This window comes from Podarcis melisellensis (genome assembly GCF_964234715.1).
Source record: "Podarcis melisellensis genome assembly, chromosome: 9".
Classification (NCBI taxonomy): Eukaryota; Metazoa; Chordata; class Lepidosauria; order Squamata; family Lacertidae; genus Podarcis; species Podarcis melisellensis.
This window is the reverse complement of record NC_138541.1, coordinates 73,417,606-73,433,151: the sequence shown is the minus strand read 5'-3', so window position 1 is coordinate 73,433,151 and position 15,546 is coordinate 73,417,606. Positions and strand designations below refer to the sequence as shown.

At 47.2% G+C, this 15,546-nt stretch overlaps 1 protein-coding gene across 2 annotated transcripts in view; it reads right to left on the bottom strand.

Annotated features, from left to right (window-relative positions):
• Positions 1-633: 633 nt before the first annotated feature.
• Positions 634-15,546, bottom strand: part of ARID3B (AT-rich interaction domain 3B) — a 50,777-nt gene continuing 35,864 nt past the window's right edge. For both annotated transcript variants that reach the window (XM_081925649.1, XM_081925650.1), the window contains exons 5-9: positions 7,710-7,893; positions 6,606-6,865; positions 3,450-3,710; positions 1,941-2,045; positions 634-1,408 (exon numbers count right to left, since the gene is read on the bottom strand). In XM_081925649.1, the coding sequence (XP_081781775.1) occupies positions 1,251-1,408; positions 1,941-2,045; positions 3,450-3,710; positions 6,606-6,865; positions 7,710-7,893 (968 nt within the window). In that variant the 3' untranslated portion in view covers positions 634-1,250. The remainder of the gene's footprint in view (positions 1,409-1,940; positions 2,046-3,449; positions 3,711-6,605; positions 6,866-7,709; positions 7,894-15,546) is intronic.

The following is a 15,546-nucleotide window of genomic DNA, read 5'->3' as shown; positions in this document are numbered from 1 at the left end:
TGTGGGGGGAAGGTGCCCAGAAACCCCTGGTTGTTCTAGGGCTGTGGGGCAGTCAATTAGGGCTGGCCCCACTAATACACAAGGAAGCAGCCAATCCCCCTTTGATAGGCTGGGATCACAGAGGATTCTCGGCAAGTGTTAAGTGAGTGGACACAGGCAGCAGCAATGCAAGAACAGCTTTGTTCTTTCAGCATCAAGGTGCCCAATCCCAGTTACATTTGGGGGCGGGAGGACAGGGAAGCAAGGGTGGGTGGAGCATAAAATGTGCCTGACCTAGATGAGCCCCTAACCACTTTCACCTTTAGCTTTCTGACTGGTAAGAGTTTTTAAAATAAAATTTAAAAATTCCATGCATCCCCACCCGCTCCTGGGGCAGAAAGAATGGAGAAACAGAATTGCACAACTTGACCTCATGGGGAGACTGGATAGGAGTGAGGCTGTGGAAGAACCTGCCAGTGCTGGCGCCTGAGCCCCAGTTCTGCAGGGAAGGCTGGGCAAAGCTGCGAAGGGCAGCTGGTGCAGATTCCGCCAGAGGCCTGTCCAGCCTCCCAGGGGCCTTGCTCAATGCTGCAGAAGCAGCACGAAAGGGAACCTCCATGCTGTCAAGACTCCTCCAGAGAAAGCTAGCAGAAGGACAGAGGGAGGCAGGAGATGCACTGGCCCTTTGAGTCAAGGCTGGCTAACTGGGAAGAGGAAAGAGACCCAGTCAGACCTGCACATTAACACACAGAGGGATCCAATGTGGGTTTGCGTGTCTCTGTGTGTAAAAGCAAGCTGGAGAGAGGAATTAAAGGATGTGGGGGTGGTATATGAGAGAAGAGAGCTATGTTCCCCCCCTGCCTCTGGGGGGTAGGATTGTCAATACACTGCAGTCACGTTAGGGGGGGAAAGTTGTGTGAAGCATGGAAAAATGGGTTTCTTGCCTTCGCCTTTTGCTACAGTGGCGATGCTCAGTCATCTACAAAAACTCACACAGCCAGTCCAGAGAATCCCTGATTGAAACACGCCCTGTGTCCCCTCCCGCCCCCCCACCCCCGCCCCCTTGCCCTCCTTTTCCCACCGAGGACACAGCAAGACCTGAAGAAAGGTGAGATGGGCAGCAAGAGACCACCTCGGCAGGATCCTTGCCAGCACAGGATCTTTGCTTCTCTGCCACTGGCTGGTCTTCTAAGCGGGCTCCTCGAGGCGAGGTCACCGGCAGGACCGCTTGGGGCCAGGGAGAGAGAAAGCACCTCCTCCCTGCTTCCCCCTCAGAGAGACCAGCTGGTTGAGGGCTCAACACCAGGTGTGCCCCTGGAGGAGGTCGGGCTGGGAGAACAGTGGGAGGAACTGCTGCTGCCGCCGCCGGTGCTCTGCGTGCTGGATCCGGCAATGAGGTGGACGACAGGTTTCTGGGCAAACAAGACCCCTGCGGGGCAGAGAGAAGGGAGGAAGATTAGCAGGCCAAGGATAACATAAGAATGCAAAAAGAGCTCTGCTGGATCAGGCCAAAGGGGACCCATCTAGTCCAGCTTCCTGTTCTCACTGTGGCCTTCCTGATGCCTGTGAGAAACGAGCAATCAGTATCCAAGCACAAGAGCCCTCTACCCTCCTGTGGTTCCCAAGAACTGGTATTCAGAAGCTTTGCTGCATCCATCTGTGGAGACAGAAGCATAGCCATCCTGGCTAGGAGCCATCGATAGCCCTCTCCTCTTTTAAAGCCACCCAAATTCATGCAGCTCCCTGCTCTGGCTTCCTCAGAGCGGCAATGGCATATCAATAGCCGTGTGTGTGTGTGTGTGTGTGTGTGTGATCAGAGGATTGTTCTGAATTGTTCTCCAGAGACCAGCCATTCCGCAGCTTGGCAGAATGCTCAGTCTGAAGCTGGATTATTCCAAATAAAGGGATCCACCTGCTTCAATCCCTTGCCCCATTTCAGAAGTGGACTCTTTCTCTCTCACCAGCATAGATTGTGCCATTGATTTCCACAGACATATTAATGCTTCCAAAGGCAGAGGGGGTCCAGTTCAGTGCTGCTGATGTCGCTGCTGAATCTGATTTATCCTCTGGTGGGGGAGGACAAAAGAATAGTGTGAGTTGTGTTATGCTCATCCCACTACAGACCCGGGCATATCTCTCTCTCTCTCTCTCTCTCTCTCTCTCTCTCTCTCTCTCTCTCTCTCTCTCTCTCACACACACACACACACACACACACCTCCCCAGACCTGATAGTTGTAACATAGTTGGTCAACTGGTAGAGATTTCACCTTGCTCTGCACTACGCCTTGATCCACCATTAAAATAAGTGGAAGGGAACAACGGGCCCTGAATGGCTCAAAGTACCAGCTGGAGAAACACTGGACACGGGAAGTCATGCACAAGGGGTTTAAACCAGGGATGGCAATTTTTCTCGCTTGGACTGAGGGCCACATCTGGCGTGGAAACTGTTCAGCATGCAGGCCTGATCCCTGCATCTGGAAAACACCACATCCCAGCTGGCGCTGGGCTTTGAGGCTGGGCAATGGCCCCCAGACCCTCCTCCTCCAACATGCAGCTGACTGTGATAGACCCTGTAGACCTGCCGTTCTCGCCACCCCTTTGGGTCCCTTCCAACTACCATTCTGCACTCATGCCTCTGTGGCTGAGGTGAGGAAGACGCATCAGTGGCAAAGCAAGTCCAGTACATCTCATGAGACTTCTGGCAGGCACCTCATCAGTGCTATTTTTCTAGAAAAAGAGGTGCCGGAATGCATCAACACCACCTCCCTCGTTCTCTTAGAATGGCAATGGCGCCCACCTGAGAGGTGCCAGAACTGAGTTCCGGCTGAAAACGCCCCCCTGCTTGCATAGTTTGCCAAGCCAGCTTTATTGGGAAGAGACAGATCAGCTCTCTGCTCCACTCCAAGTGGGTCAGGAGTGAGAAGGAGAAGTCCCTCCCCTCCAAAAAGTATTATTCAAAATAGCAGTCTGCACAGCCCACTAAGGAAGATAATAACACAATAAGATTCAAAAAAGTAGCAATTAATTGCACTTTTATTCAACATCCAATTAAAGCTAGTTCCATTAATTCAGCTTAACTGATGAACTTGATATGAGATAAGCCTGTCAGTCACTGAACAAGTCTTAGATACCATATTTAGTCATGGCTTCACTGTTCAGCAAACTCTTAATGCGATGGGTTGGCTTGATGGTGACACCTGTTTCCCAATGTCTGGTTTAAGGTCACTTAGCAGGAGATTTAAATCACCACCTCCAGTGCCCCCCCTGCTGTCTCCTTGCCTCTTAGAGCCCCCTAGGGAACCCCCCCCCCCCAGGGGATGCTACCACCCACTTTGGTGGCCACTTTTAGACTACGACTCCCATCAGCCTTTGCCAACCTGACGCTCTCCAGATGCTTTGAACTATGTGCCCTCGCTGGGGCCGATGGGAGTTAAAGTCCAAAGACTGTAGCAGAGCCAGGGTGGCCTCACCTCGGCCGTTGATCTTGATCTTCATGGGCAGCTGCCGGGCCATGCTGAAGAGGTTCCGCTGAAAGGCCTGCTGGATGAAGCGCTGCTCCTCCTCCGTCATCCGCGCCACCTTCTCCGCAGGCTCCCCAGACTCCAGCCTCTCCCTCAGCTGCTCCAGGGTAGCGGTTCGTGCCGCTGCCGTCACAGCCGCCTGCTGATTCGCCAAGGCCACAGGCATGGCAATGCGGTTTGGCGTGGACACGGTCAAGGGGACACCGTCACCTAGGAAAGCAAATGGGCCACTCAGGGACCTCGAGGCAAGCTGAGGCAGGAGCCATGGCTCAACCGGCAACTTGCCCAAGGCTGGAAGCACCATCCTGACAATGCTATTAGTAGCACTGCCCTTCCGTTTCCCCTCTAAGGCAGCAACTGCTTCATCCCTGGCACTGACATCAAAAATTATGTGATCTTTGGGTGCAGGGCAGTATATATGTTAAATACACAATAGGCCAATGAGGAAAGAGAACATAGGGGTTATGGGGACAAGGAAGAGCTGGGTCCAGGTGGTCTGAAAGAAATCAGTAGGGTCCTGCTCCCTGTCTTTCTCCTTGCACAGGTCATCATCCATAGTGGCGATTAAAGTGGTTTTGGAAATAGGTCCAGAAATTCAGTTTCATCTGACACAGCACAGTGTTGCCCAGCCACCACTTACTAAGTACACTGCCCCAGAGGAGGATGCTTGAGACTGGCTGAGAGCAGTTATAAATCTCTGCCCCAGAGGATAGGACTCAAATCAATGGATTCAAATGACAAGAAAGGAGATCCTGGCTATATGTTAAGAAGAACGTTCTGAAGGAAAGAGCTGTTTGACAGCAAAACAGTTGTGCAAGGTAAGGATTCGAGTGAAACCGACCACCTGTCTCCTTGATCCTTGCCCACCCTAGCTAATAAAAGCGAACCGGGAAGGGCTGGGTGATGGCCTCTGCGGGGTGGTGAATGCTTCCCTCTACAAGGGAGCCTTCCCAGACCCAATGAAAGAGGTTATTAAACCCCTTCTTAAAAAAAAATATCTTTAGACCCAGCCAATATGGCCAACTATTGCCCAGTCTTAAATCTTCTATTCTTGGGCAAGGTCATTGAGCGGGTAGTTGCTGAACAACTCCAAGCATGCCTGGAGGATGCGGACCATTTGGATCCCTTCCAGTCAGGATTCAGGCCTCACCATGGGACTGAAACTGCCTGGTCGATGATCACCGATGGGCTAGGGACAAAGGTGAAAGCTGTTTCCTAGTTCTGCTGGATCTCTCAGCGGCCTTTGACACCATCGACCATGACATCCTTCTAGACCGCCTTGAGGAGCTGGGGGCAATGTTATACAGTGGTTCCGCTCCTTCCTCCTGGGCCGTGTCCAGAAAGTGGTGTTGGGGGATGAGTGTTCAGACCCCATGGCTCTCACTTGTGGGATACCTCAGGGTTCCGTCCTCTCCCCCATGCTTTTTAACATCTATATGAAGCCACTGGGAGAGATCATCAGGGGTGTTCATCAGTATGCAGATGATACCCAGCTCTACCTCTTTCAAATCGGAACTAGTGAAGGCAGTGAAGGTCCTGTGTGAGTGACTGGAGGCAGTTGGAGGATGGATGGAGGCTAACAGATTGACGTTGAATCCTGACAAGACAGAAGTACTGTTTTGGGGGGACAGGAGGTGAGTGGGTGGGGAGGATTCCCAGGTCCTGAATGGGGTAACTGTGCCCCTGAAGGACCAGGTGCGCAGCTTGGGAGTCATTTTGGACTCACAGCTGCCCATGGAGGCACAGGTCAATTCTGTGTCCAGGGCAGCTGCCTACCAGCTCCATCTGGTACGCAAGCTGAGACCCTACCTGCCCGCATACTGTCTCGCAAGAGTGGTGCATGCTCTGGTTATCTTCCGCATGAACTACTGCAACGCGCTCTACGTGGGGCTACCTTTGAAGGTGACCCGGAAACTACAACAAATTCAGAATGCGGCAGCTAGACTGGTGACAGGGAGCTGTTGCCGAAACCACATAACTCCAGTCTTGAAAGACCTACATTGGCTCCCAGTCCGTTTCCGAGCACAAAGTGTTGGTGCTGACATTTAAAGCCCTAAATGGCCTCAGCCCAGTATACCTGAAGGAGCATCTCCACCCCATCGTTCAGCCCAGACACTGCGGTCCAACTCCAAGGGCTTTCTGGCGGTTCCCTCCCTGCGAGAAGCGGTTACAGGGAACCAGGCAGAGGCCTTCTCGATAGTGGTGCCCGCCCTGTGGAATGCCCTCCCCTCAGATGTCAAGGAAATAAACAACTATCTGACTTTTAGAAGACATCTGAAGGCAGCCCTGTTTAGGGAAGTTTTTAGTGTCTGGTGTTTTATTGTATTTTTAATATTTTGTTGGAAGCCGCCCATAGTGGCTGGGGATACCCAGCCAGATGGGAGGGGTATAAATAATAATAATAATAATATATTATTATTATTATTATTATTATTATTATTATTATTATTATTATTATTATTATTATTATTATGCTCCCCCCCATGGTACTTGGCAGGGAAGGGATGACAGTTGTTCCCCCTCCTTGCACTAACAGGAATGTAAATGCTTCAGGGAGATCACAAGCAGGCAGCTGACAACTTGCTAAAACTAGGACAAAAGAAGAGGGGGCAGAAGTAAAGAAGTTTAGTGTAAATGAATTCAGGGAAGGACTGCACGGTTATGATGAAAACGGCTAAAAAGCAAAGGAGTCAAAAGGATGAAGAATGGTGAAGAGAGAGAATAAGGCAGAGAGTAGGAAGAACACATTTAGGGGTGAAAAAAGAAGTTTATTCTGGATGCATGAGGGAAGGGGAGCCAGTCAATGCAGCTGAGGAACAAATAGGAAGATGGTAGCCACCTTTCCCTTCCACACACCAGGTGACAAGCTTTGCTGCCTTCGCTCACATGGCTCTGACCCAAGAACACTAAAAATGGTGGATGTCAATGTAGCACACAACCAGCTGAAATGCTCACATCTGTTGGAGGAAGTGGCCACTTGTGAGCCACACCATGTGTGTGTGTGTGTGCAGGTATGTGTGTGCAAACACACCCTTCACCCACTGTATCCACCTGAGGACCTGGCCCTTCAGGCCACGCAAATGACGAACCAGATAAGTGGCTGACCTTTCCTGAGAGCGCCTGCTGAAGACAGGTGAGGGTTGCTGGTTCCGCCACCAGGGGCGAGGCTAACGATGGGGAAGCGGATCTTTGGAGGGCACAGGAGTGAAGGAGGCCCTGTGGCAGCAGGGGAGTAGCTGAACAAGGAGGAGCTGTAGCTGGGCCGCCGGCCTTCCCGCCTGTTGCCGTCAATGGCAGCCTGCAGCTCAGCGGGAGAACTTAAGGACTTCTTCTCACATTCATAGGCGTAGAGGTACTTCATATACCTAGAAAAACAAAACAAAGAACAGGGGATGCAGAACCAGACAGAATGCTGCATTTGGTACAGCAGAGATGGACTCTAGTCAACACTCAGCCCAGGCCCAGTCACAGGGCTCATTCAGACATCAAGCCAAACCATGGTTTGTGCTAACCATAGTTACAACAGACCCCACCATAATTTGAGCTGCTTGTCTGTTTAGTTCTCATCTGATCAGGACTCCGCTCCTGTAAGTTTGTGTTCATGTCTTTGTGCCCTGTCATTTGCCAATGATTCTGCAGATCCAAACATAACAACGAACCACAGTTAGCACAAACTGTGGTTTGACAGGCCAACTTGGAAGCTCTTTTTAAAGCATGGTTCATAAGCAGACAAAATGTCAGATATAATGCCAGGAAATTTCATTTGACTGCAGTTATACTACATAGGGGTTGCAGGGGAGGGTGAGAATAAATGAGATAAAAGTAAGTAAAAAAATGGCATTATGGAAATGCTATTAAAAAGGTGGAAGGAGAAGGAGAAGGAGATGGCAGGCTTCAATTTGGTGATAACTTGAGTAAATCAACAGTTCTATCAGTTGCTGGAAGAAGGCACAACCCAAAATACAGAAGAAGCTAAGCAAAATAGTATGTTTTTCTATAACTAATTACAGCAGGAATGTAGAGATTTCAGGGTTCTGAATCACAGTTGTGATGGGCCTCGGATTCAGGTGTTCCCCGTCTCCTTTCCTAGGGTAGTTGCAAGAAGACCGGAAGCTCCTTGCAACTACACCGTTTAGAATTCAGCCACAAACTCTTAATCTAGTTCTAGACTGAGATATCACACAGGCTTCTGGAAGGTCCAGGACTTACTGGGTGCGAAGTGTAAATGCAGCACTGGTGATGGAGGTGGGTAGGTTAAGGCCTTTGGTGATCTCCCTCCAGATCTTCTTGTTGATGATTTCCACCAGCCCTCCCTTGTCGGTCACCAGCTTGTAGAGCATGTAGAGGTCGAGGATCTGCTTTGCCATGATGGGGATGCGGTTGATTGGCGTCCCTGCAGCCAAAACGAAGGAAGCAGGAAAGAAAGAAAGAGAAATGGAAGAAGAGAATGAGGGCAAGGAAAAGCCACTTAAGACTCCAGCTGGACTACTTCTGTGATCCCACAGTTCCTGTAAAGCCTTTGCCCCAACCACTCAGTCCCATCCTAAATCTAAATCCAAGTATGTGTAAACCCTAGTGCATGTGTATTCTTCTCATCTCCCCCCCCCCCTCTCTCTCTCTCTGTTTTTCCTCCTTCTGTTGCCCTCCTGGAGCCGAAGTTAAGATTGTAAGTTGCTGTGAGCAGTGACTGAGAGGTGATAGGCTGGCCATCTTGAAATATCTGAACGGCAGGTGAGGGCATGGAAGATGGAGCAAGCTTGTTTTCTCCCACTCCAGAGAGGAGTACCCTAATCGACAAGAAACAAGATTCTGACTAAACACTAGGAAGAACTTTCTGGTGGTAAGAGCTGTTCTAGAGTAGAACACACTGACTTGGAAGAAGGTGGACTCTACTGCAACGGAGGTGTTTAGACAGAAGTTGGATGGCAATCTGTCAGGGATTCTTTAGCTGTGCTTCCTGCGTTGCAGTGGGTTGGACTAGATCACAGAATCATAGAACTGTAGACATGGAATGGACCACATGGGTCATCTAGCCCAACCCACTGTAATGAAGGAATCTTTTTGCCCAAAGGGGAGCTCAAACCAACAACCCTGGGACTGAGAGTCTCACACTCAACCAACTGAGCTATCCCTCAGATAATGACCCTTGGGTCCCTTTCACTTCTACAGTTCTATGATCCTATGAGTGACCTGTCCTTTGCCTGTTACTCAAAGTGCCATTCATACTGTTGGTGCTGTGTGCATTCTATAAAATATAAGAATATCCCCACCTACCCAGCAAGAAGAAAAGGCTCCCTATTTATGACAGAAGTGCAGTAACACCACTAAAGTTCTCCTCCTGGCACCCGCTTCCCCTTAGGGCAAGCAAAAACACCCGACCATACGGAAGAGCTCTGCACCTAGGCAACGGACAGAGAAGAGGCCCGGCTCAGGGGAAGAGGAGCAGCCGGCATTATTATGTTTAGGAGGCCAAGGTGTGAAAACCCAACAGTTTTGGTTCATGCGCAGGATTACTATGGCATTTCTGAGCACGATTTTAATGCTCTTCCTCAGGGGTTCCCATGTACCAGTACACCAGATATGGGCAACTTTTCCTGTATTTAACTGAATTTATTGTGGTTTAAGTTTTGCCTTCCATTTCCCTGACTGTGGCAGAAGTCAAATTGCAACCACCGGGAATTGCATGGCAGTTCTGCAGCACTCACAACCTGGAATGGTGACTCGGGGGGGGGGGGGGAGAGCAAGCGAGCTGAAAGCACCTTCATTTTAGAAATGGAAACATAAACAAAAACAAAATACCGTATTTGTTGCTCTATAAGACTCACTTTTTCCCTCCTAAAAAGTAAGGGGAAATGTGTGTGTGTCTTATGGAGCGAATGCAGGCTGCGCAGCTATCCCAGAAGCCAGAACAGCAAGAGGGATTGCTGCTTTCACTGCGCAGCGATCCCTCTTGCTGTTCTGGCTTCTGAGATCCAGAATTTTTTTTTTCTTGTTTTCCTCCTCCAAAAACTAGGTGCGTCTTGTGGTCTGGTGTGTCTTATAGAGCAAAAAATACGGTACTTTGTTTTTTGAGCTGGAGTGAGGAGGGGAGAGAAAAGCACCTGGCCCTCTTCGTGTCTTATTTTTATATAATTAAATACCGTATTTCACTACATAATCACCGCCACCGCATAATAGTCACACCCCTTTTTTCAGGCCCTAAAATTGATCCCAAAGTTTTCACCGCTTAATCGTTGCAGAAGGAACACCGTGCTGCCTACTGTGCCTGTGTAAGTGTCATGCTTTTGGGTAGCACAGCTCAGGGGAGAATACCTTGGTGTTCAACAGCTTAGTTCTCAGTCCAGAACAGATTCCATTCAACTTCCAAGGTATGAATGTATAACAAGGTGGTGTTTTGTTTCTGATTTGCTTCATTAGGAAGGAGTGTAGAAGAGAGGTTTTATGGTGCAATAGTATTAACTATCTGAACAACTCTTTTGAAGTCTGGCCATGGTGCCATTCTGGACCTATTTCCTAACCACTCAAGTCTTTGGTAACCAAAATGACGCATTTATTTCCCACCCCGTCATGGGCAGCCGGTGAGCATGCAACATATGGGTTTCAACACTGACTGGAGGCTGCATGTTTTAGGGCCATTGCCTCTAACTTTCCTTTCTGTTCCAGCACAACTTCCTTCTGTCAGCCAGCAAATCTGGTCTTGTTAAGTCTCCTAATATTTTGAAGATGGAAAGAACAAGCCAAGCATACACCCCCCCCCCCAGAAATGTGAAAATGGAACACAGGCCAACAGCTCAGCTGACATGCTGGAAACTAGGGGGCCAAATTCACAGTAAGGTTTGGCACATTTTAAAACACACACACAAGGAAGCAGAATTCAAGTGATATATACTTAATGACTAGAGGAACACTACAAAACCCTCAAATGGAAGACGAGCCCTTTTCAGCAGGTCCTCTTTGCTGGATGGATTGTGAACACAATGCATAGCTGAAACAGAACTCCCAATCTATGGTTCTCAAGGAAGCCCAATACTGGGCCTGGAGTAGAGGCTGGAGCTCAATGGATGCATTGGAAAGGTGGATCATTATCTCTTGCCACCATAACTGTGCTTTTTTTTGGGGGGGGGGGAGGTGATACAGAGTTGAGAAATGTCCCTCCCATGCCATTGCTTCTTTGATCTAAATTCCCCATCTGTTTTTCTGGTGCCTTTGTTTTTGGAGAAAGAGGTGTCAGGACACTTGCACACAGTTCGATCCAAAGCTTTAAATTAAAACTTCTTCCTAACCAGAAAGTTTGCAAGCAAGGGATTTCTTGGCAACATTAGCAAACACTATTGTGTTATATGGCAGTTCATAAATAGCAAGCCATGGTTTGGTGTTGCCTTTAATGAGCATAAGGATTACTGGGTTCAGGTACTCCCTCTTTCCCTCCCACAGAGAGATTTCTCTCCCTCTGTGTGAAACAAACCATTGCCAGTTTGTAAAAAAAATAGCAAACTATGGCTTACTTCAAGCCAAAAAAATGAGTGGGAGGGTTGACAATCATGAGAGAGCTCCCGAGTTCCAAGTATTCTGGCTGCTCACTCAAATAATGCCAAGCCAGGCTGTGGCATCATTTCTGAGCTGTCTTCACCTGTCCAACAGAAGCAAAACACTTGCTTACGGAAGTCTTAGCAGCCAATGTTGCTCCCAGATAATTAGAAAGGGTCTGAGACACATACACGTTATTAAACTAAGCGTTCCTTAATGTTAAAAGAAAAGGTCAACTTTATTACACCACCAGGCCAAAACATTAAAAAACCCAAAAAAAAACACCTAAGTTGGCTTTTCAGTCTAAGCACTGCTGAATAAAATCAGTCTCCAATAATTAAGCTAAAGCTTTAAATCAATCAAGCTGATTAAAGCATGCAACTCTCATTTTGATTGTTTGAGGCAAGCGAAAAACGGCTAAGAATAAAAAAGTGTCCTTGATTTGAAGGATTACATTGGTTTTTACAACCTCAGGAGTTTTAAGCCTCTGTAAGGAAATTCCTCTTCTGGCAGGGATGTTTTTAAAAACTACTTTATCACTTCTGAACTTAAGCTTGCTCCTTTTCTTTTCTTTTCATATACATTGTAAACAAATCTAGGCAATGGAATACAACAAAAACAGGCAAGCAAGGCAGAATAGGAAATGCCACAGTGGGTAGATCACATATTAAGGGCCAGTTTGACAGGAAAGGGCAAGAATCCCCAACCAAAGATGACAGATGCTGCCCAGAGGACAGATTTCCTGCAAAATGTTGTCAGGCTCCGCAGCAGAAAACATTAATAATCCTTAGAGTTTGCTTTGCTGCTCTTCCTAGGATAAACAAAAGTTCCTATTAACCAACTCTCTGGAATTCTTTTATGCCACATATTTTTAATGTCAAAAAGCCTGACAAGTTAACAGGGTATGTATGCTTGTGTGCGTGTTTCAACCTTTCATGGGTGATCTGCAACTAAGTAGACCCACTGGAATGAATGAACTGGACTAAGTTAGGTCCAAGAGGTCTGCTTTGACCAAAAAATAGTTGACTACCATCCCATATGCTTAAAATGTAATACTCTGGGGGCTGCAGCAGCTTTACTGGTGCAGAATAATGGTTGCTCCAGCCTAGTGGTCCGTACTTCCAAAAGTTAAGAGATCCAGATGTTTCTTTTATGGGTCTCACAGGCAACTGAGTCCTACAGAGTCAGGCCAGCGACCCATCCAGCTCAGAACTGCCTATACTGACTGATGGTGACACTCCAGGGCTTCAGATGAGACACTTTCCTACGCCTAACCTGGAGATGCTGAGAATTTTTAAGCCTTGTGGCCACGAAAGAAGCAGCATCTCATTTCTGACAGTGGCCAAGCAGCACCTTCTAGGGACCCAACAAGCAGAGTATGAAGGCAGCAGCCTTCTCCCTCTGCGGCAACCTGTACTCAGCCACATACCGCCTCTTGAGGAAATATTCCCAACATTACACTTTTGTACAGACAGGGCCGTAACATTTGAAGAAAGACTAATAAGAATCAAGGAGAGTAGTTAGCGTTTGTACAGTGCTGCTGAATGTTGTACAGAGCTTTATGTACACTTTTGGAATGTGATCTTTGCAACAGCCCTGCAAGGTAAGAGAGTATCATCATCATCTCCATATTGCACATTGGTTTGAGACAGAGAATTCACCTTGCATCAAAAAACTTCATGGCAGAGGTTGACACACCAGGCCAGTTCTCACAGACAAGGATACATGGGTTTGGCCTAAAACATAGTTTGGTTGAGATGTTCTACTTCCAATACATACATCAGTACCAAAAATGCAGAAGCTGCAGTTTGTGCAGAATGTTGCAGCATGATTGCTGACACAAGTCAGGCTCTGTCAGCATATAAAGCCTGTGCTCAGAGATCTCCACTGGTTGCCAGTTTGCTAGCAGGTCAGGTTCAAGGTGTTTCTATTAGTATATAAAGCCCTTAACAATGTGGGACTACCTGAGAGATTGCCTTACCCCATAAGTAGGCAAACTAAGGCCCGAGGGCCGGATCTGGCCCAATCGCCTTCTAAATCTGGACCGTGTGTTGCCTTTTTATTTAAAATGCATCTCTGGGTTATTTGTGGGGCCTGTCTGGTATTTTTACATGAGTAGAATGTGTGCTTTTATTTAAAATGCATCTCTGGGTTATTTGTGGGGCCTGTCTGGTATTTTTACATGAGTAGAATGTGTCCTTTTATTTAAAATGCATCTCTGGGTTATTTGTGGGGCCTGTCTGGTATTTTTACATGAGTAGAATGTGTGCTTTTATTTAAAATGCATCTCTGGGCGCATATTTGTGGGGCACAAGAATTCTTTCACCCCCCCCCCAAAAATAGTCCAGCCCCCCACAAGGTCTGAGGGACAGTGGACCGGCCCCCTGCTGAAAAAGTTTGATGACAAACTGGAACCTCCTGCCTATTGGTATCAAGCGGGTGCCCTCACTGTACTCGTTCTTGTGTAGACAAACCCACCCAGATGCTTGGAAAGTTTAGATTAATCTTTAGTATTTTAACTTTTTGTATGTTTTAAAGTATTGCTGTATGTTTCTTGATTTTCTTGTTTTATGTTTTTTTAAATCAAGCAGTGTATAAATTTTATGAAATAAATAATACATAAATAGGGGTTGTGAGAACAAAGAGGAATCCAGCCTCTGCATGAAATGGTTTTACAAGTATCCGACAGACCTCCCAATCCTCTGTTGAACCAGTTTTATGGCAGCCCACTTAACATCTGTGCTAGTGGCTCCCTGCAAGACATGACATGATTCAAAAGGGACTGCAGAGCTTTGCGGAGCCACCAGCTAAAACTGCAAATAAAGAACAGGGCCAACTACCCATCGTCTTGCTTTCACAAAAGCAGAAATAAAACTGATATGCACATTTGTGTGTGTGCAAGTGTTCCCTTTCACTGATGGGTGTCATTCTTCTGCCCTGGTGAATTCTCTGTGAGAAAGGCAGGAGAGAGCTGGGTGCGTGAAAACATTAATAAAGATTAAGCCCAGAATGCCTGCTTTGCGTATCCAGTAAATGCACTTTTACACTCCCCTGGGGCCTCCTGTGGGACTAATTACCCACCCACTCTTCCCCAATCCAATTTAGCGTATGGTATTAACTTATCCCTAAGCATGTTTGATCCAGTGACCAGATGGGGAAGGCAGAGAGTGAAAGGGGAGGTAACTAACAAATTTTCCCAGGAAGACGAGGGGCAGCATTGAAGGCTGGTCTATGTAACCAATGGACAGATGCAAGGTGGCTGCAGGAAGACAGCTTGGCAAGTCCTGGGTCCCTGCAATATACATTGGATGCCACGTGCAGAACGTATTGTCAAATGCTCAAGACAGCAGCATTTACAGTGGGATGCCAGAAGTGAAAACCTGAGTTTGCCTGCACTGATACGATTTCAGAGATGGTGCTCTACAGTTTTTAAACCATTGTGACTTTCTGAATGAATGGGAAGTTGAATGTGGGTTATGTTGTTGGCTTATTTGTGTTATTATAGTTGCATTTTAAAAATATGTTGGCATGCTGCCCTCAGACTGCAGATCTGAAGGCATCTTGCCTATGAGGCGCTTCCAAACCTGGACCCAACACCAAATGCACCGCGTACAAACACTGAATGGGGCACAAATTATTATTATTTATTATATATATTACTACATTATTAGATTTAGATATAGATTTATTATATTTGAATATCACTCTTCATCTCAGGGCAGTTCACAACATCAAACAGCAATATATGAAACACAAAATACGTAATAAAAATAAGAACAAAAACCAATAATCCCCACTCCCACAACACATTTAATCAGCCAAAGTCCTGGCTGAAGAGGAATGTTTTTGCCTGGTGCCTAAATGTGTATAATGAAGGCACCAGCCAAACTTCCCTGGGGAGAGCACTCCACAAATGGGGAGCCACTGAAGAAAAGGCCCTGTTCTCGTGCTGTCAGCCTCCAGACCTCTTGTGGAGAAGTCACACAAAGAAGGGCCTCAGAGGATGATCTCAGGGTCTGGGCAGGTTCATACAGGGAGAGGCAGTCCTTGAGGTATTGGGGTCCTGAGCTGTTTAATGCTTTATAGGTCTACACCAGCACTTTGAATTGGGACCCATTGGCAGCCAGTGCAGTTGGACCAGGATCAGTGCAATATGCTCAAACTGTCTTGCCCCAGTGAACAAGCTGTCTGCCATCTGTACTAGCTGAAATTACCAAACCGTCTTCAGAGGGTAGTTAGGGTGTTTTACAACTTTAGAGTGTTGCTTCTTCCAAGGAGTGGGGAAGTCAAATTCACATTGAAGAAACAAGATGTTGAGGACAAAGCCTCTTTCACACTTGCAAAGGGCCATAGAATGAACAAGTGACCATCTTAAAAGACAACGGCAGACATCCTACCATCAGTCTATACAAGGGGTTCCCAAATGTTTTTTGGACACTACCCACTTGGTTCCCATAAACTCATCCCCAATTCAAAACAGTAACAATTAATTGCCATTTTATTAAAATCCAATTCAAGA